The 22,210-nt window shown below is 49.0% G+C and overlaps 1 protein-coding gene across 3 annotated transcripts in view; it reads left to right on the top strand.

The window, feature by feature from the left end:
- anxa6 (annexin A6) overlaps positions 1-22,210 on the top strand; it is a 196,547-nt gene that overhangs the window by 25,601 nt on the left and 148,736 nt on the right. For all 3 annotated transcript variants that reach the window (XM_085996006.1, XM_085996007.1, XM_085996005.1), the window contains exon 2: positions 10,488-10,545. In XM_085996006.1, coding sequence (XP_085852132.1) covers positions 10,528-10,545 — 18 coding nt within the window. In that variant the 5' untranslated portion in view covers positions 10,488-10,527. The remainder of the gene's footprint in view (positions 1-10,487; positions 10,546-22,210) is intronic.

The raw sequence follows: 22,210 nt of genomic DNA on the forward strand, positions 1-22,210 counted from the left end.
GGTGTGTTTACCCATTGTCTCAGTGCCACACTGGGTGGTGTGTTTACCTATTGTGTCAGTGTCACACTGGGCAGTGGGTTTACCCATTGTCTCGGTGCCACACTTGGCGGTGTGTTTACCCATTGTGTCAGCGTCACACTGGGCGGTGTGTTTACCCATTGTCTTGGTGCCACACTGGGCGGTGTGTTTACCCATTGTCTCAGTGCCACACTGGGCGGTGTGTTTACCCATTGTCTTGGTGCCGCACTGGGCGGTTTGTTTACCCATTGTCTCAGTGCCACACTGGGCGGTGTGTTTACCCATTGTCTCAGTGTCACACTGGGCGGTGTGTTTACCCATTGTGTCAGTGTCACACTGGGCGGTGGGTTTACCCATTGTCTCGGTGCCACACTTGGCGGTGTGTTTACCCATTGTCTCAGTGTCACACTGGGCGGTGTGTTTACCCATTGTCTCGGTGCCACACTGGGCGGTGTGTTTACCCATTGTCTCAGTGTCACACTGGGCGGTGTGTTTACCCATTGTCTCAGTGTCACACTGGGCGGTGTGTTTACCCATTGTCTGAGTGCCACACTGGGCGGTGTGTTTACCCATTGTCTCAGTGTCACACTGGGCAGTGGGTTTACCCATTGTCTCAGTGCCACACTGGGCGGTGTGTTTACCCGTTGTCTCAGTGTCACACTGGGTGGAGTGTTTACCCATTGTCTCAGTGTCACACTGGGCGGTGTGTTTACCCATTGTCTCAGTGTCACACTGGGCGGTGTGTTTACCCATTGTCTCAGTGTCACACTGGGCGGTGTGTTTACCCATTGTCTCAGTGTCACACTGGGCGGTGTGTTTACCCATTGTCTCAGTGTCACTCTGGGCGGTATGTTTACCCATTGTCTGAGTGTCACACTGGGCGGTGTGTTTCCCCATTGTCTGAGTGTCACACTGGGCGGTGTGTTTACCCATTGTCTGAGTGTCACACTGGGCGGTGTGTTTACCCATTATCTCAGTGCCACACTGGGCGGTGTGTTTACCCATTGTCTCAGTGTCACACTGGGCGGTGTGTTCACCCATTGTCAGTGTCACACTGGGTGGTGTGTTTACCCATTGTCTCAGTGTCACACTGGGCGGTGTGTTTACCCATTGTCTCAGTGTCACACTGGGCGGTGTGTTTCCCCATTGTCTGAGTGTCACACTGGGCGGTGTGTTTACCCATTGTCTGAGTGTCACACTGGGCGGTGTGTTTACCCATTATCTCAGTGCCACACTGGGCGGTGTGTTTACCCATTGTCTGAGTTTTACACTGGGCGGTGTGTTTACCCATTGTCTCAGTGTCACACTGGGCGGTGTGTTTACCCATTGTCTCAGTGTCACACTGGGCGGTGTGTTTCCCCATTGTCTGAGTGTCACACTGGGCGGTGTGTTTACCCATTGTCTGAGTGTCACACTGGGCGGTGTGTTTACCCATTATCTCAGTGCCACACTGGGCGGTGTGTTTACCCATTGTCTGAGTTTTACACTGGGCGGTGTGTTTACCCATTGTCTCAGTGTCACACTGGGTGGTGTGATTACCCATTGTCTCAGTGTCACTCTGGGCGGTGTGTTTAGCCATTGTCTCAGTGTCACACTGGGCGGTGTGTTTACCCATTGTCAGTGTCACACTGGGCGGTGTGTTTACCCATTGTCTCAGTGTCACACTGGGCGGTGTGTTTACCCATTGTCTCGGTGCCACACTGGGCGGTGTGTTTACCCATTGTCAGTGTCACACTGGGCGGTGTGTTTACCCATTGTCAGTGTCACACTGGGCGGTGTGTTTACCCATTGTCTCAGTGTCACACTGGGCGGTGTGTTTACCCATTGTCTCAGTGTCACACTGGGCAGTGTGTTTACCCATTGTCTCAGTGTCACACTGGGCAGTGTGTTTACCCATTGTCTCAGTGTCACACTGGGTGGTGTGTTTACCCATTGTCTCAGTGTCACACTGGGCGGTGTGTTTACCCATTGTCAGTGTCACACTGGGCGGTGTGTTTACCCATTGTCTCAGTGTCACACTGGGTGGTGTGTTTACCCATTGTCTCAGTGTCACACTGGGCGGTGTGTTTACCCATTGTCTCAGTGTCACACTGGGCGGTGTGTTTACCCATTGTCAGTGACACACTGGGCGGTGTGTTTACCCATTGTCTCAGTGTCACACTGGGTGGTGTGTTTACCCATTGTCTCAGTGTCACACTGGGCGGTGTGTTTACCCATTGTCCCAGTGTCACACTGGGCGGTGTGTCTACCCATTGTCCCAGTGTCACACTGGGCGGTGTGTTTACCCATTGTCTCAGTGTCACACTGGGCAGTGTGTTTACCCATTGTCAGTGTCACACTTGGCGGTGTGTTTACCCATTGTCTCAGTGCCACACTGGGCGGTGTGTTTACCCATTGTCAGTGTCACACTGGGCGGTGTGTTTACCCATTGTCAGTGTCACACTGGGCGGTGTGTTTACCCATTGTCTCAGTGTCACACTGGGCAGTGTGTTCACCCATTGTCTCAGTGTCACACTGGGCGGTGTGTTTACCCATTGTCTCAGTGTCACACTGGGCAGTGTGTTCACCCATTGTCTCAGTGTCACACTGGGCGGTGTGTTTACCCATTGTCTCAGTGTCACACTGGGCGGTGTGTTTACCCATTGTCTCAGTGTCACACTGGGCGGTGTGTTTACCCATTGTCTCAGTGTCACACTGGGCGGTGTGTTTACCCATTGTCAGTGTCACACTGCGTGGTGTGTTTACCCATTGTCTCAGTGTCACACTGGGCGGTGTGTTTACCCATTGTCTCAGTGTCACACTGGGCGGTGTGTTTACCCATTGTCAGTGTCACACTGGGCGGTGTGTTTACCCATTGTCTCAGTGTCACACTGGGTGGTGTGTTTACCCATTGTCTCAGTGCCACACTGGGCGGTGTGTTTACCCATTGTCAGTGTCACACTGGGCGGTGTGTTTACCCATTGTCTCAGTGCCACACTGGGCGGTGTGTTTACCCATTGTCTCAGTGTCACACTGGGTGTTGTGTTTACCCATTGTCTCAGTGTCACACTGGGCGGTGTGTTTACCCATTGTCTCAGTGTCACACTGGGTGGTGTGTTTACCCATTGTCAGTGTCACACTGGGCGGTGTGTTTACCCATTGTCTCAGTGCCACACTGGGCGGTGTGTTTACCCATTGTCAGTGTCACACTGGGCGGTGTGTTTACCCATTGTCAGTGTCACACTGGGCGGTGTGTTTACCCATTGTCTCAGTGTCACACTGGGCAGTGTGTTCACCCATTGTCTCAGTGTCACACTGGGCGGTGGGTTTACCCATTGTCTCAGTGTCACACAGGGCGGTGTGTTTACCCATTGTCTCTGTGTCACACTGGGCGGTGTGTTTACCCATTGTCAGTGTCACACTGGGCGGTGTGTTTACCCATTGTCTCAGTGTCACACTGGGCGGTGTGTTTACCCATTGTCAGTGTCACACTGGGCGGTGTGTTTACCCATTGCCTCAGTGTCACACTGGGCGGTTTGTTTACCCATTGTCTCAGTGTCACACTGGGCGGTGTGTTTACCCATTGTCTCAGTGCCACACTGGGCAGTGTGTTTACCCATTGTCTCAGTGCCACACTGGGCGGTGTGTTTACCCATTGTCAGTGTCACACTGGGCGGTGTGTTTACCCATTGTCTCAGTGTCACACTGGGTGGTGTGTTTACCCATTGTCTCAGTGCCACACTGGGCGGTGTGTTTACCCATTGTCAGTGTCACACTGGGCGGTGTGTTTACCCATTGTCTCAGTGCCACACTGGGCGGTGTGTTTACCCATTGTCTCAGTGTCACACTGGGTGGTGTGTTTACCCATTGTCTCAGTGCCACACTGGGCGGTGTGTTTACCCATTGTCTCAGTGTCACACTGGGCGGTGTGTTTACCCATTGTCAGTGTCACACTGGGCGGTGTGTTTAACCATTGTCAGTGTCGCACTGGGTGGTGTGTTTACCCATTGTCTCAGTGCCACACTGGGCGGTGTGTTTACCCATTGTCTCAGTGTCACACTGGGCGGTGTGTTTACCCATTGTCAGTGTCACACTGGGCGGTGTGTTTACCCATTGTCTCAGTGTCACACTGGGCGGTGTGTTTACCCATTGTCTCGGTGTCACACTGGGCGGTGTGTTTACCCATTGTCAGTGTCACACTGGGCGGTGTGTTTAACCATTGTCAGTGTCACACTGGTTGGTGTGTTTACCCATTGTCTCAGTGTCACACTGGGTGGTGTGTTTACCCATTGTCAGTGCCACACTGGGCGGTGTGTTTACCCATTGTCAGTGTCACACTGGGCGGTGTGTTTAACCATTGTCAGTGCCACACTGGGCGGTGTGTTTACCCATTGTCTCAGTGTCACACTGGGTGGTGTGTTTACCCATTGTCTCAGTGTCACACTGGGTGGTGTGTTTACCCATTGTCTCAGTGTCACACTGGGCGGTGTGTTTACCCATTGTCTCAGTGTCACACTGGGCGGTGTGTTTACCCATTGTCTCAGTGTCACACTGGGCGGTGTGTTTACCCATTGTCTCAGTGTCACACTGGGCGGTGTGTTTACCCATTGTCTCAGTGTCACACTGGGTGGTGTGTTTACCCATTGTCTCAGTGTCACACTGGGCGGTGTGTTTACCCATTGTCTCAGTGTCACACTGGGCGGTGTGTTTACCCATTGTCTCAGTGTCACACTGGGCGGTGTGTTTACCCATTGTCTCAGTGTCACACTGGGCGGTGTGTTTACCCATTGTCTCAGTGCCACACTGGGCGGTGTGTTTACCCATTGTCAGTGTCACACTGGGCGGTGTGTTTAACCATTGTCAGTGCCACACTGGGCGGTGTGTTTACCCATTGTCTCAGTGTCACACTGGGTGGTGTGTTTACCCATTGTCTCAGTGTCACACTGGGCGGTGTGTTTACCCGTTGTCTCAGTGTCACACTGGGTGGTGTGTTTACCCATTGTCTCAGTGTCACACTGGGCGGTGTGTTTACCCATTGTCTCGGTGTCACACTGGGTGGTGTGTTTACCCATTGTCTCAGTGTCACACTGGGCGGTGTGTTTACCCATTGTCTCGGTGCCACACTCGGCGGTGTGTTTACCCATTGTCTCAGTGTCACACTGGGTGGTGTGTTTACCCATTGTCTCAGTGCCACACTGGGCGGTGTGTTTACCCATTGTCTCAGTGTCACACTGGGTGGTGTGTTTACCCATTGTCTCAGTGCCACACTGGGCGGTGTGTTTACCCATTGTCTCGGTGCCACACTGGGCGGTGTGTTTACCCATTGTCTCAGTGTCACACTGGGCGGTGTGTTTACCCATTGTCTCAGTGTCACACTGGGCGGTGTGTTTACCCATTGTCTCAGTGTCACACTGGGCGGTGGGTTTACCCATTGTCTCAGTGTCACACTGGGCGGTGTGTTTACCCATTGTCTCAGTGTCACACTGGGCGGTGTGTTTACCCATTGTCTCAGTGTCACACTGGGCGGTGTGTTTACCCATTGTCTCAGTGTCACACTGGGCGGTGTGTTTACCCGTTGTCAGTGTCACACTGGGCGGTGTGTTTACCCATTGTCAGTGTCACACTTGGCGGTGTGTTTACCCATTGTCTCAGTGTCACACTGGGCGGTGTGTTTACCCATTGTCTCAGTGCCACACTGGGCACGTTCACCCATTGTCAGTGTCACACTGGGCGGTGTGTTTACCCATTGTCTCAGTGCCACACTGGGCGGTGTGTTTACCCATTGTCAGTGTCACACTGGGCGGTGTGTTTAACCATTGTCAGTGTCACACTGGGCGGTGTGTTTAACCATTGTACCAGTGCCACACTGGGCGGTGTGTTTACCCGTTGTCAGTGTCACACTGGGCGGTGTGTTCACCCATTGTCCCAGTGCCACACTGGGCGGTGTGTTTACCCGTTTTCCCAGTGCCACACTGGGCAGTGTGTTTACCCATTGTCCCAGTGTCACACTGGGCGGTGTGTTTACCCATTGTCCCAGTGTCACACTGGGCGGTGTGTTTACCCATTGTCCCAGTGTCACACTGGGCGGTGTGTTTACCCATTGTCCCAGTTTCACACTGGGCGGTGTGTTTACCCATTGTCCCAGTGTCACACTGGGCGGTGTGTTTACCCATTGTCTCAGTGTCACACTGGGCGTTGTGTTTACCCGTTGTCTCCGAGACACCCTAGTGCACTCCTCTGTCACCCCCAGCACCCCTTCCCCTTCGCCTGGCACCTTCCTGTGCAAGCGCAGGAGATGCAACACATGCCCTTTTACCTCCCCCCTTCCCACTGTCCAGGGCCCCAAACACTCCTTCCAGGTGAAACAGCGATTTACTTGTACTTCTTGCAATCTAGTATACTGTATTCGCTGCTCACGATGCGGTCTCCTCTACATTGGGGAGACCAAACGCAGATTGGGTGACCGATTTGCGGAACACCTCCGTTCAGTCCGTAAGGGTGACCCCGAGCTTCCGGTCGCCTGTCATTTTAATTCACCGCTCCATTCCCACTCGGACCTCACCGTTCTTGGCCTCTTGCATTGTTCCACGGAAGCGCAACGTAAATTCGAGGAACAGCACCTCATCTTCCGATTAGGCACTTTGCAGCCTTCCGGACTCAATATCGAGTTCAACAATTTCAGATCATAACCTCGGCCCTTGTTACATTTTTACTTGTATATTTTTTTCCCCACCCCTTTGTTTTGGGTTTTCCCTCCCCCCCCACTTCCTCTTTTTTTTTACATGGCAGCTGTCTCCCATTCTGCCAGAACATTTCACACCTAATCTAGAGCCGTCTTTTGTCTCCACTAGTCCTATCACCATCTCGTCTGGTTTTGAATACCTCTTAATGTCTCTTCACTTCTTTTGTTCTCTCCCAGCCCTGCCTTTCGATCTATTTCATTTCCTTTCCAGTTTTAAAAAAGGGTTTCGACCCGAAACGTCGACTCTAATTTCTCTCCATGGATGTTGCCTGGCCTGCTGAGTTTTTCCAGCATTTTCTGTCGTTATTTCGGATTTCCAGCATCTGCAGTATTTTGCTATCGATCTACAACAGATGATCTGGTCATTATCGCACTGCTGTTTGTGGGAGCTTGCTGTGCGCAAATTGGCTGCCGCGTTTCCTACATTACAACAGTGACCGCACTTCAAAAAGTACATTGGTTGTAAAGTGCTTTGGGACTTCTTGAAAGGTGCTATATAAATCCAATTTCTTTCTTTTACCACAGTCCTTTGTTGAGAAATGTATTTTTTTACATTGTGGGAAAGGTCGTTCCTGGACCAGCAAACCCACAATCACCTGTGCACTGTGCAAAGTATGGATCAGTTTATATTTGAAAGTACGGTGCGGGATGTTAAGAGGCACCCAGTGCTGGGGCGGACTGAGCTGTTGTGATCATAGGTGTGGGGAATTTGGAAAGATTCTGCATGAGGGATGGGATTCGAGGACGAGATAAAAACAGTTAAAAATGATGAGGGGTTTTGATAGAGTAGATGGGGAGAAGCTGTTACCACAGGCAGGAGGGTCGGTAACCAGAGGACACAGACGTAAGGTAATTGGCAAAGGGGGAGATGAGGAGATTTCCTCGCGAGTTGTTGTGATCTGGAACGCGCTGCCTGAAAGGGCGGTGGAAGCAGATTCAATAGTAACTTTCAAAAGGGAATTGAATAAATACTTTAACCTGAAAAGTTTGCAGGGATACGGGGAAAGAGCAGGGGGGAGTGGGACTAACTGGAGAGCTCTTTCAAAGAGCCGGCACAGGCACGATGGGCCGAATGGCCTCCTTCTGTGATATATCATTCTATGATTTTATGGTATAGAAAGTCGGGAGATATCCCGAGTGGCCCGTGAATGGTTCCGTAGCGCAGTGTTATCGGCCCTCCTTCATTTTTCTGTGAGAATCCTGAAGGATCTCGCACCTGTTCGGGACAACTCGTCAGATCCTGACCCAGTGATGTTACAAAATATTTACAGCACAGAAACAGGCCCGTTTTTCTCTCTTTCTGTGTTTATGCTCCACACGAGCCTCCTCCCGAATCCCACGCATCTTAATCAGCATATCCTTCTATTCCTTACTCCCTAGTATTTATCCAGCTTTCCCTTGAATGCATCAGTGCTATTCACCTCAACCACTCCCTGTGGTAGCGAGTTCCATATTCTCACCACTCTCTGGGTGAAGTGACTATCTTATATTTATGGCCTCTAGTTCTGGTCTCCACCCCACCCCCACCCCACCCTGCCCCGCCCCACCCACATGTGGAAACCCCTTCTCTACGTCTATCTTATCCAACCCTTTCATAATCTTGAAGACCTCCATCAGGTCAAATCTCAGCCTTCTCCTTTCTAGAGAAAAGAGCCCCAGCCTGTTCAATCTTTCCTGATAGTTATAGCCTCTCAGTTCTGGTATCAGCCTTGTAAATCTTTCTTGCACCTTCTCCAGTGCCTCTATATCCTTTTTGTAATATATAGCACTCCAGGTGTGGTCTAACCAAGATTCTAGCATGAGTTTAACAGAACTTCTCTGTATTTGAATGCTATTCCAGTGGAATCTATGATTGAACCTTGTTTTCCAGTGGTCACAGTACTTTAGGTTTCTTTCTGCAGGGTGACTGTGCACGCACGGAGCTTAGAGCCAATGACCTACGGCAGCAAGGGGCTTCCCACGACTGACCCGGGCACGCCTGCGTTAGCGAGGGCCAAGTCGGCCGATTTTTTTTCCACCGACTGAGCCAAACTGACAAGGTGTTGTTTCCCTTTGGGTCATTTACAGTGTAAAGAAAGGACAAAGGAATTGTTGGGGACAAGAGACCTTGTCCAGTTTAGATTTCAACTGCACCGAGCTGCTTTCTCACCACAGCCCTTGTTGTATTCTCTCTCTCTCTCTCTCTCTCTCTCTCAGGGTCCAGTGGGCTTGTAAGATAATCAGAGGTGTCTCTAGAGAGAAAGAAAGCAACCTGCATTCATGTAGCACCTTGCGCAACCTTTACAGCCACTTTTTGAAGTGTGGTCACTGTTGTAATGTAGGAAACGTGGCAGCCAATTGCACATAGCGAGGTCCTACAAGCAACAATGTGCTAATGACCAGATCATTTGTTTTTAGTGATGTTGGTTGAGGGATAAATATTGGCCCAGGACGCTGGGGATAACTCCCCTGCTCTTCTTCGAAATTGTGCCGTGGGATCTTTTATGTCCACCTGAGAGAGCAGACGGGACCTCTGTTTAACGTCTCATCTGAAAGACGGCACCTCCGACAGTGCAGCACTCCCTCTGAAGCCTCTCTTCCTCTTAGGCAATCCCTCGGAACCGAGGATGACTTGCTTCCACACTAGAAATGAGTTCTCAGGTGACTGATGAGTCCAATGCGGGACCTACAGTCTCTGTCACAGGTGGGGCAGACGGTGGTTGAAGGGGCGGGTGGGTGGGGTGCTTGGGTTGACGTGCGCTCCTTCCGCTGTTTGCGCTTGGCTTCCGCTTGCTCCCGGCGAAGAGACTCGAGGTGTTCGGCGCCTTCCCGGATGCTTCTCCTCCACTTTGTGCGGTCTTGGGCCAGGGATTCCCAGGTGTCGGTGAGGATGTTACACTTTTTCAAGGAGGCTTTGAGGGTATCCTTGAAGCGTTTCCTCTGCCCACCTGGGGCTCTCTTGCCATGTCGGAGCTCCGAGTAGAGCACTTGTTTTGGGAGTCTCGTATCGGGCATGCGGACGATGTGACCCGTCCATCGGAGCTGATCGAGCGTGGTCAAAGCTTCGATGCTGGGGATGTTGGCCTGAGTGAGAACACTGACGTTGGTGCGCCTATCCTGCTAATGGATTGGCAGGACCTTGCGGAGGCAGCGTTGGTGGTACCTCTCCAGTGCTTTGAGGTGCACTGGGGGTGTCAGCCTAGGTTTTTGTGATTAAGTGACTGGAGTGGGACCTGAACCTGCAACTATTCTGACTCAGGCAAAAGAGAGAGAGAGCGAGAGTGCTACCCACTGAGCCACAGCAGGCGCAACCATGCATCAATTCCTGCGCTCCCAGTCCACTAATGCAGTTTTACTCCTGTTCATCTGCATGAGTCATCACTCCTGACGACAAGCTTTGCTGCACCAGGGACCAGGCTCCTTGCCACTGCAGAGCTCTGAGCGATGGTCTGCGACGCAGTGACCAAACAATCCATACACCTGTTTCCGCTGAGGCTTGCCGTATACTTAATTATTATAATCACTTTAAAAAAACGATTAAATTAACATTTCAGCTGAGCACTGGCGCAGGATGTTTGGGTAAACATAGAGCTTTCTGTTGCTTCATCCGATCATATTTACAGGACACATGAAACACAATGCCAGTTAATGATGTGCCTCACAATTGTGTGTGCAGAGACACATGCATAATGCATCACTGTGCGTTTGACAGCCTTTAATGGAGCCATAAATAATTGCTAATCCTCTTTTTTTCTCTCTCTCTCTGCAGATTGTTTGGATTCGCCATCCGTTCTCGATAACTGCAAACCATGTCTGCCAAGGGAAAGGTACTGAGAATGTTTTGGTCACGGCTCGAAGGGAGGTGGAGGGGGAAAGGGAGGTCCACAGAAAAAGAATGAAGTTGCATTTGCCTTTCATGGCCTCCCATTTACAAACAATGAAGTATTTCTGAAGTGTAGTCACTGTTGTAATGTAGGAAACGCGGCAGCCAAATTGCGCACAGCAAGCTCCCACAAACAACAATGAGATAATGACCAAATAATCTGTTTCAGTGATGTTAATTGAGGGATAAATATTGGCCCCAGGACACCGGGGAGAACTCCCCCCTGCTCTTCTTCAAAATAGTGGCTGTGAGATCTTTTACATTGTTATAGACAGAGTCTTGGTTTAATGTCTCATCTGAAAGACGGCACCTCTGACAGTGCAGCACTCCTTCAGTACTGCACTGGAGTGTCAGCCTAGATTATGCACTTGGGTCTCTGGAGTGGGACTTGAACCTGTAAACCTTCTGACTCAGAGGCAATGACTGTTATCCACCTTTGCCCTTTCCCCCCATCCCCTCCACTCTACACTGACAGGCACAGAAAATTCAAATCACAAAGATTGCAATGCTTCACATTGATGAGAAAAGCCATTTAACTTATCCTCAGCGCCATCTGCCTGACTATTTAAGCTTATGATTGGCTGAGATTGCCCATATGCATTTCTTTTATAGTTACACGTGTTACAGGCAGGAAGAGACATAGAAACATAGAAGATAGGAGCAGGAGTTGGCCATTCGGCCCTTCGAGCCTGCTCCGCCATTCAATGAGATCATGGCTGATCATCCAAATTCAGTACCCTGTCCCTGCTTTCTCCCCATATCCCTTGATCCCTTTAGCCTTAAGAAATATATCCAACTCTTTCTTGAATATACTTAATGAACTGGCCTCCACCGCCCTCTGTGGCAGAGAATTCCACAGGTTCACCACTCTCTGGGTGAAGAAATTCCTCCTCATTTCAGTCCTAAATGGCTTACCCCTTATCCTTAGACTATGACCCCTGGCTCTGGACTCCCCGGCCATCAGAAACATCCTTCCTGCATCTAGTCTGTCCAGGCCTGACAGAATTTTATAGGTTTCGATGAGATCCCCTCTCAATCTTCTAAACTCCAGTGAGTATAAGCCCAATCGACCCAATCTCTCCTCATACGTCATTCCTGCCATCCCAGGTATCAGCCTGGTGAATCTTCGCTGCACTCCTTCCATGGCAAGAACGTCCTTCCTCAGGTAAGGCGACCAAAACTGCACACAATACTCAAGGTGTGGTCTCACCAAGGCCCTGTACAACTGTAGCAAGACATCCTTGTTCTTGTACTCGAACCCTCTTGCTACGAAGGCCAACATACCACTTGCCTTCTTAACCGCCTGCTGCACCTGCATGCTTACCTTCAGCGACTGGTGTACAAGAACACCCAGGTCTCTTTGCACTTCCCCTTCTCCCAAACTATTACCATTCAAATAATAATCTGCCTTCCTGTTTTTGCCACCAAAGTGGATACCCTCACATTTATCCACATTATAGTGCATTTGCCATGTTTCTGCCCAATCACCCAACCTGTCCAAATCGTGCTGGAGTTTCACGACATCCTCCTCACAGCATACCCTCCCCCCCCAGCTTTGTGTCGTCTGCAAATTTGGAGATATTACATCCAATTCCCTCGTCCAGATCATTAATATATATTGTGAACAGCTGGGGTCCTAGGACCGATCCTTGCGGTACCCCACTAGTCAATGCCTGCCACTCGGAAAACGACCCGTTTATTCCAACTCTTTGCTTTCTGTCCGCCAACCAGTTCTCTATCCAAGTCAATACCTTGCCCCCAATCCCATGTGCCTTAATTTTGCACGCTAATTGTTAAGTCTGTGAGTTGTTCAAGTAATTAATACTCAGACTTAACCAGTAACAATAAAACAGGTCTTTACTGGTTGGAGGTAGGGACTACACTGAATACAAGATTACTGCACAGTGCTTATATACCGGTGTGTTCACCCCCGGTATTACGTCTACAGCAGCCTGAGAAAGTAGTACATCTCTTAAGGTGGAACAGGCTTAAGCTCTCTTAAGGTGGAACAGGTTACATACACAACACTCCTCCCTTCTTAGCTTTATAGTCATCCCCCCATTTAACATAACGTAATAACATATATACATATATAACTTCATGTTTAACGTAACATATCACAGATTCAGTCTCTGCGGAAAACAGTTCACAGATTCAATCTCTGTGGTGTAGTCGGTTCACGTTACTCATTCAATAGTCCTTTCATGGATTTAACAGCTTGAACTTCCGAACTGACTTGGCTCCGTTCGGAGGGACCACGTGTGTGATCTGGTCGAGGTGATAATGGTTCAGATGGGTCATCTTCTGTTTTTACTTTTCCTTTTCTGCTTCTTGGAGACTCTCTGGGCTCCATTGTCAGCTGCCACAGCTGCCAGCTGCATGCGCAGTTCCTCCTTCTCTTCCTCCTTTTTTCGTAGTAGAGCCACCTTCTCCCGATGTTCCGTAGACTTTCGGTGCTCCTCCATGATTTCTGTATGGTGGGAGTCGAAGTTACAAGTTGGGCAGGACAGGACATAGTAATATTCGGAGTCGTCCGACAGGTCAGCGAGAGGGTCGTCTATTTCCTCCATACCCAGCTGGACGTTAGCCAGCTCTTGTTCCAAATCCAGATATCTTTCCTGAAGAGACTTCTTCATGTGTACCTCTGCATCCAGCTTTTTCTGGGCTTTCAGCAAATCGTTTACTAGTGACCTCATTTGTGATTTTAATACTTCAACTTCCTTTGGAGATTGATTGATCGGACTATGCAATCCCTCTACCGGAGCAGCTGTTTCAGCGGTCTGTTGTTCTACATTGACGTGAGTCAGCGTACCTTTGGCATCCAATGGCTGCTCTGTTGCAGTCATTTCAGTCTGTGTCGTCACATCAGCCATCTCAATGACTTTTGAGAGCTCCGAACCCTTTTCCTTTGAAGATCGCAGCTCGTGTTCAAGTTTTTCCCATTTCAGAGTCTTGTCCCTCAGCATATGAAGGAGTTGGCTGACCGTTAACTCTTCTGACACCAGATTATGGCACGCACCTTCAGAACCTGAATCAGCTTTGATTCGTTCGGCCTCCTCGCGCAGATGGTTGGTGTGCTCCTGCTCCATTTTCTCCATCAGTTGCTTCTGTTGCCTTTCCAGATTCTCCCACTCTGTAACAAAGAACTTTTTTATTTCATTCATCTCTTGCTCAAAACGGCGAATCATTTGTTCTAATTGCTGTTGTAGTTTGAAATGGAGTTGAGTTCGAGCCCAGTGTCCCTCAAAAATGTGCATATCAGTAGACTTGACAGACTCAGAATTCTCTGTTAAACTATGTTGTTGTTGCTCAGTGGAATTCTGTGCTGAAACTTTGTCTTTTGCACATGGGTTGGTCTTACCATCATCAGTTCTAGAGTCTGGGCTGATTATCTGCACCGAGTTCTCACTCTTTATGGCTTTTAGCGAATGCCAGTCCATATTTATGTTTCTAAACCACTCCCGGCCTAGTAGTGGTGGACCTCCCTCCGGTAGCACATATAAGTCCATTATTTGACTTCCTTCGCCCTTGTTGGCCACTGCAACCTTTCTTGTCCCGATGGGGTACACTCTCTGCCCCGTGTAGGTTGTCAATATAATCTCCGTATCCTGTAGGGGAATATGTTGGAATAACCTTCTGTAATCTTTCTTATTCATGACCGACAATGCCGATCCAGTGTCCAATTCCATTTTTACTTGGACTCCTTCTATCTGAAGAGTAACCCAAATTGTCTGGAGGTCTGCACCCTTACCAACGTTGAGTACCCTTAAGCTAGCCAGTTCAATACTGCTTGCGTCTGAATCGGACTCCTGTTCGGCCACCTTGTGTACCTTTACGTATTTCCCTTGCGGTGACTTCTTGTTGCTGGTCTTCTTCGCTGACCTGCATACTCTAGCTATATGTCCAAGCCTACCACAAGTTCTACATTCTTGGTTTTTAAACCAACACTGGTTCTGATCATGCGTTGTCTTTCCACAACGATAACATTTGCCAGAACTCCACTCCAATTTGTTTGCACTGAGCTCCGGTGACCGTAGCTGCATTACTGCCGTGCCTCTCGCTGCGGCTTCGTGTGCTGCTGCCATAGTGACCGCCTTCTCAAGCGTCAGCTCATTCTCCTCGAGCAGTCGCTTTTGTGTATCCTGTTTAAATAAACCACACACAAATTTGTCTCGTAGTGCATCTGTCAGTCCCGTTCCAAACTGGCAATATTTCGCTAATTTACGCAATTCCAGCAAATATTCAGCATTGCTTTCATGCTGTAGCTGCCTTCTGTCGTAAAATTTAAATCGTTCCGCTAGCATCAGCGGCGTGGGGTTTAGATGATCTTTCAGGACAGTAACAATCTCATCGAACGTCTTATCCGCCGGTTCATCTGGTGATAACAGGTGTTTCAATTGCCCGTATGTCTTCGCACCCATTAAATTTAATAATGTTAGTGCTTTATCAGCCTCACGAATTTTATTGGCCTTACAATAATTTTTAACTCGTTCAACATATATGGCCCAATCTTCGATGTCACTATCAAAGTTGCTAATATTCCCGTGTTTAGGCATTGTAGTACTTTATCAGATTTGCAATTTCTCAGATTTTTTTTTTTTTACTGCTATCCAAGATGGCGGCTTCCCGCTCTTGCCGTCGTCCTCCGCCCACAAAATGGCGGTTTTCCCGCGCTTGGTGGTCTTCACCCGTCCCCCGACGCCGTCTCCCTTCAGCCCCGAGTGCGGCCCTTATCTCCGCCGCGATCGATGGCCCGCGCTTTTCACCGCGGCTCTCGCGCCTTCAGTGTCTGCCGACGCTGCGCCTTTCAGCCCGAGTGCGGCCCTTATCAGGGATTGCGATCGATGGCCCTTCTACCTCCGACTTCCCCCAGCCCTGTCTTTGCAGCCAACGCTGCTTGGCTTACCCACCACCGAGGTTGAAAAAGAAGCTGCAGGATGTCTTCTGTCCTCCAGTTTTCAGTCGCTGATGGAGGCTTCAGGGTCCTAATGCCTGTCGCTTCCAGTGGGGTGGTGAGATTTGAAACCTCTCTTCAACGTCCTGTCTGTGGACGAAGCCACCGTGGAATAACTGCCGCAGGGTAAGAACCTGACTCGTCGCCAGTGTTAAGTCTGTGAGTTGTTCAAGTAATTAATACTCAGACTTAATCAGTAACAATAAAACAGGTCTTTACTGGTTGGAGGTAGGGACTACACTGAATACAAGATTACTGCACAGTGCTTATATACCGGTGTGTTCACCCCCGGTATTACGTCTACAGCAGCCTGAGAAAGTAGTACATCTCTTAAGGTGGAACAGGCTTAAGCTCTCTTAAGGTGGAACAGGTTACATACACAACACTAATCTCTTATGTGGGACCTTATCGAAAGCCTTCTGAAAGTCCAAATACACCACATCCACTGGTTCTCCCTTATCTATTTTACCAGTTACATCCTCAAAAAATTCCAGTAGATTAATCAAGCATGATTTACCTTTTGTAAATCCATGTTGACTTTGTCCGATCCAGTCACTGCTTTCCAAGTGCTCTGCTATTACATCTTTTATAATGGACTCTAGCATTTTCCCCACTACTGATGTCAAGCTTACCGGTCTATAATTCCCCGCCTTTTCTCTACCACCTTTTTTGAATAGTGGGGTAACATTAGCTACCCGCCAATCCATGGGTACCGTTCCAGAGTCTATCGAGTTCTGGAAGATGACCAGCAATGCATCTACTATTTCTAGGGCCACTTCCTTAAGTACCCTGGGATGTAGATTATCAGGCCCTGGGGATTTATCGGCCTTCAGTCCCATCAATTTTCCTAACACCATTTCCCTACAAATACTGATTTCTTTCAGTTCCACCCTTTCATCAGACCCTATGTTCCCTGGCATCTCTGGGAGGTTATTTGTGTCCTCCTTTGTGAAGACAGAACCAAAATATGTATTTAGTTGGTCTGCCATTTCTTTGTTCCCCATTATAAATTCCCCCGATTCTGACTGCAAGGGACCTACGTTTGACTTCACCAATCTTTTTCTCTTCACATATCTATAAAAGCTTTTACAGTCAGTTTTTATGTTCTCTGCAAGCTTACTCTCATATTCTATTTTCCCTTTCTTAATTAATTCCTTTGTCCTCCTTTGTTGAATCCTAAACTGTTCCCAATCCTCAGGGTTATTGCTTTTTCTGGCCAATTTATATGCCCTCTCCTTGGACCTTATGCTATCCCTAATTTCCCTTGTTAGCCACGGTTGGGTCACCTTTTTTGTTTTATTTTTATGCCAAACTGGGATGAACAAATTCTGTAGTTCATCCATTCGGTCTTTGAATGTTTGCCATTGCCTATCCACCGTCAACCATTTGAGTGCCATTCCCCAATCAATCCTACCCAACTCGCTCCTCAGACCATCATAGTTTCCTTTATTTAAATTGAGGACCCTAGTCTCCGAGTCAACTACTTCATTCTCCATCTTAATGAAGAATTCGAGCATATTATGATCGCTCCGACCCAAGGGGCCTCGCACAACAACATTGCTAATTAATCCTTTCTCGTTACATAATACCCAGTCTAAGATGGCCTGATCTCTGGTTGGTTCCTCGACATATTGGTCCAGGAAACCATCCCGTAAACACTCCAGGAATTCCTCCTCCACAGTATTGTTACCCATTTGGTTGGCCCAATCTATATGTAGATTAAAGTCACCCATGATGACTGCTGTGCCCTTATTGCACGCTTCTTTAATTTCTCTTTGAATGCCATCCCCAACCTCCGCCTTACTGTTTGGAGGTCTATAAACCACTCCCACTAACGTTTTTTCCCCATTTGTATATCCAGCCTACCTTTCAAATCCTCCCATCAGTTTTTTTTAATTTGTTTTTATGGGATGTGGACGTCGCTGGTGAGGCCAGCATTTATTGCCCATCCCTAATTGCCCTTGAGAAGGTGGTGGTGAGCCGCCTTCTTGAACCGCTGCAGTCCGTGTGGTGAAGGTGCACCCACAGTGCTGTTAGGGAGGGAGTTCCAGGATTTTGACCCAGCGACGATGAAGGATCGGCCGAGATATTTTCAAGTCAGCATGGTGTGTGACTTGGAGGTGAACTTGGAGGTGGTGGTGTTCCCATGCGCCTGCTGCCCTTGTCCTTCTAGGTGGAAGAGGTCGCGAGTTTGGGAGGTGCTGCCGAAGAAGCCTTGGCGAGTTGCTACAGTTATCTCACTGTGATTCCAAAACTAATAACCCTGTATCCCCCATCTTAATAGGATTTCTTAAACCCTGATCCACCGCCCTTGCTGGTAATCTATTCCACAATCCTAAATTTCCTATTTTTAGAATCTTGCAGCATAGAAGGAAGCCATTCGGCCCATCGTGCCTGTGTCAGCTCTTTGAACGAGCTCTCCAATTAGTCCCACTCCCCCCTGCTCTTTCCCCATAACCTGGCAAATTTTTCCTTTTCAAGTATTTATCCAATTCCCTTTTGAAAGTTCCTATTGAATCTGCTCCCACCGCCCTTTCAGGCAGTGCATTCCAGATCACAACAACTCGCTGCGTAAAGAAAATTCTCCTCATCTCCCCCTTTTGCCAATTACCTTAAATCTGTGTCCTCTGGTTACCGACCCTCCTGCCAGTGGAAACAGCTTCTCCTGATCTACTCTATCAAAACCCTTCATCATTTTCAATTGATATTAATTTTGTGTGATATTCTTAACTTTAAATTTTGTTATAGAGTGATGGGGGAAAAATTTGGTTGCTTTACGCCTCCAGTTAGCGCCCTAAGAGGGCGCTAATGGGCCGCAAAGCAACTAGCGCCCGGGCGCGGCAATGTTTGCGTCGCTCGCGAAATTGGCCAGGCATTTTGCGGCGGCACTAAACACTACCGCCACGATCTCCTGCGCCGGCAGATCATGACGTCATTCGAGTGTGCAATGGCCCAGTAGCGCCCCGGACCGGATATTGAGTGGCGCCCCCTGCCTTACCGCCTGCTGCTAGCAATGACAGGTTGAGGGGAGCGTTTTGCAGTCAGAAAGGGACTGGGGGAGCGCTATTTAAAGGCGACCGCTTCCTGCCTTTTTTTGTCGGCGACATTTTTGCACTACGCATTCTGAGAGAGAGAGAGAGAGAGACTTCTGGAAAGATTCAACGCTGTGTGAAGGAGTTTTGGGTACTGAGCAGCACTTTACAGGTTCATTTTGATTTGCCCTTCCTTGCATCGATTTAGAAGTGACTATGGGGTCTGCACTCTCAGCTCTTTCCCTGGGCCTCTCCATTGTTCTTTCCAGCAGATTTGATGTACAGGTCTCTCCAGGCCGAGATTCAAGGCCGCAATGAGCAGGATGTGGATGGAGAGCAAGATCGACCCTCCCCTTTAAGAACTGGCCGGCGCCAGTGTGTCTGTGTTCCATTGCTGACTGACATCACCTGAGCTTCGTCAGCGCTCTGAGGTAGCGCCTCGCTCCTCGGCCTTTGCGCCTTAAGACAGGTGTGTAGCGCCTGAGTCATAACGGCACAGAAGGAGGCCTTTCAGCCCATTGAGTCCATGCCGGCTCTCTGTGGAGCAATCCAGTCAGTCCCATTCCCCCGCTCTATCCCCGTAGCCCTGCAAGTTTATTTCCCTCCAGTGCCTATCCAGTCTCCCCTTGAAAACATCGAATGTCTCCGCTTCCACCACTTCCGTCAGCAGCGAGTTCCAGGTCCTCACCACTCGCTGCGTAAAAAAGTTTTTCCTCACGTCCCCCCTGTATCTCTTGCCCAAAACCTTAAACCTGCGTCCCCTGGTCCTTGTACCATCAACTAGTGGGAACAGCCTTTCCCCGTCTAGCCTGTCCAAACCCGTCATAATCGTGTACACCTCTATCAAATCACCCCTCAACCTCCTTTGCTCTAATGAAAACAAATCCAGTTATCTCATCCTCGAATCCCAATCCTTACACAGAACTTTCCAAATTCCCCACGTTTATGAAAATCTTAAAGACTTTTATCCACACTGTCCCGCGCCCTCCTCAGGCTGACGTACCGGGACCTTTCCTTATAACACAGCCTCTTCGTTCAGGGATTAGCTTTGTAGCCTTCCTCCCCCTGTTAACAACTCCACACGTTTCCTGTAATACAGAGACCGAACTTTAACAACAACAACTTGCATTTATAGAAACATAGAAACATAGAAGATAGGAGCAGGAGTAGGCCATTCGGCCCCTTGAGCCTGCTCCGCCATTCAATGAGATCATGGCTGATCATCCAAATTCAGTACCCGGTCCCTGCCTTCTCCCCATATCCCTTGATCCCTTTAGCCTTAAGAAATATATCTAACTCTTTCTTGAATATATTTAATGAATTGGCCTCCACTGCCTTCTGTGGTAGAGAATTCCACAGGTTCACCACTCTCTGGGTGAAGAAATTCCTCCTCATCTCTGTCCTAAATGGCTTACCCCTTATCCTTAGACTGTGACCCTTGGTTCTGGACTCCCCGACCATCGGGAACAGCTTTCCTGCATCTAGTCTGTCTAGTCCTGTTAGAATTTTATAAGTTTCAAATAGTGCCTTTAACCTAGCAAAACATACCAAGGTGTTTAATGAGAGTGTTATCAATAAAAATTTGACACTGAGCCAAATAAGGAGATATGAGGACAGGTGACCAAAAGCTTGGTCGAAGAGGTAATTTTTAAGGAGCGTCTTAAAGGAGGAAGGAAAGGCGGAGAGGTTTAGGGAGGGAATTCCAGAGCTTAGGGCCTCGGCAGCTGAAGGCACGGCCGCCAATGCTGGAGCGATTAAAATCGGGCAATGCGCAAGAGGCCGGAATTGGAGGAGCCCAGATATCTCGGAGGGTTGTAGGGCTGGAAGAGGTTACAGTGATTAGGGAGAGGGACGAGGCCATGGAGGGATTTGAGAACAGGGGACGAGGATTTTAAAATCGAGCCGTTGTCGGACCGGGAGTTTAGTCTCCGTGTTAGAGGAAAGATGTTGAGGTGGTGCTCTGGGAACTGCCCTGCATTGTGAATGGGATCGTTTCCACAGCACTGGAATGGCCAAGTCATAGGTTATGCTGGCCAGTTTTAAACCTGATGCGAATGCTGTCATTAAACAGGAAGGAAAATCCAGTGAAGAGTAATTTCTGTTTTAGGTACTCTCTCTGTGTTTAACTGGTAGGTGTGGCTCAGCTGGTAGACACTCTCACCTCTGAGTCAGAAGGTTGTGGGTTCAAGTCACACTCCAGAAACTAGTACAGGAAACTCTTTATTATCCGGCACCGACGGGACCGGCGTGGTGCCGGTTTATCAAAAAGTCCGGATTACAGGGAGGTACAGTAAAAGGTACAAGAGCCCCGTACACAGCAACAAATCCAGGCTTCCCTGTTGCTTAGCAACGTGTGCATGAACTCCGGCCACAGACCAGGCATCCCTGTTGCTTAGCAACAAGTGCACGAACCCCAGTTACACAGCCACAGATCCAGGAACGGCCACTAATATGAAGTAAAACTCACCTGAACCTACTCCTGAATTTTGCTGGTTAACAGAGAGTTTCCTGTAGTATAAGAATCTAATACAAAAACAAAACACTGCAGATGCTGGAAATCTGAAATAAAAACAGAAAACGCTGGAAACACTCAGCAGGGCAGGCAGCATCTGTGGCGAGAGAAACAGAGTTAACGTTTCGGGTCGATGACCCTTTGTCTGACGTATAGCGGCCTTTTATGTCTGGCGAAGGGTCATCGACCTGAAACGTTAACTCTGTTTCTCTCTCCACAGATGCTGCCTGACCTGCTGAGTGTTTCCAGCGTTTTCTGTTTCTAGTACAAGAATCTAGGCTGATGCTTCAGTACAGTACTGAGGGAGTGCTGCCCTGTTGGAGGCGCAGTTTAAAAAAAAAAATAATTCATTCTTGAGATGTGGGCATTGCCGGCAAAGCCCAGCATTTATTGCCCATCCCTAATTACCCTTGAGAAGGTGGTGGTGAGCCGCCGCCTTGAACCGCTGCAGTCCGTGTGGTGCAGGCGCTCCCACAGTGCTGTTAGGGAGGGAGTTCCAGGACATTGAGCCAGCGATCCCGTTTTTCAGATGAGACGTTAAACCGAGGCCCCGTCTGCTCTCTCAGGTGGATGTAAAAGATCCCATGGCACTATTTCGAAGAAGAGCAGGGGGAGTTATCCCCGGTGTCCGGGACAATATTTATCCCTCGATCAGCGTCACTAAAACAGATTATCTGGTCGTTATCACTTTGCTGTTTGTGGGAGCTTGCTGTGCGCAAATTGGCTGCTGCGTTTCCTACATTACTTCATTGGCTGTAAAGTGTTTTGGGACATGAAAGGTGCTATAGAAATGCAAGTTCTTTCTTTTCCTTATCTATTGTCTAGCATTAATTTTTCTAACGTTGCAGAGATACACCAGTCTGGGTCTTGTTCCCTCCTCAGTTGCTCTGGTGATGCTGGTTATGGGTTGTGCAGCGGATTATACAACGGCCTTTTATGTCTGGATTCTGTGTTCAAAACCAGGTGGAGTAATCGCTCCACCATTGGCGGGCGTGCCTTCAGCTGCCTTGGCCCTAAGCTCTGGAATTCCCTCCCTAAACCTCTCCGCCTTTCTCTCTCCTCCTTTAAGACGCTCCTTAAAACCTACCCCTTTGAACAAGCTTTTGGTCAC

The sequence above is a fragment of the Somniosus microcephalus genome, chromosome 8 (assembly GCF_052327205.1).
Source record: "Somniosus microcephalus isolate GS21.2 chromosome 8, FLI_Smic_1.0, whole genome shotgun sequence".
In the NCBI taxonomy this organism is placed as follows: Eukaryota; Metazoa; Chordata; class Chondrichthyes; order Squaliformes; family Somniosidae; genus Somniosus; species Somniosus microcephalus.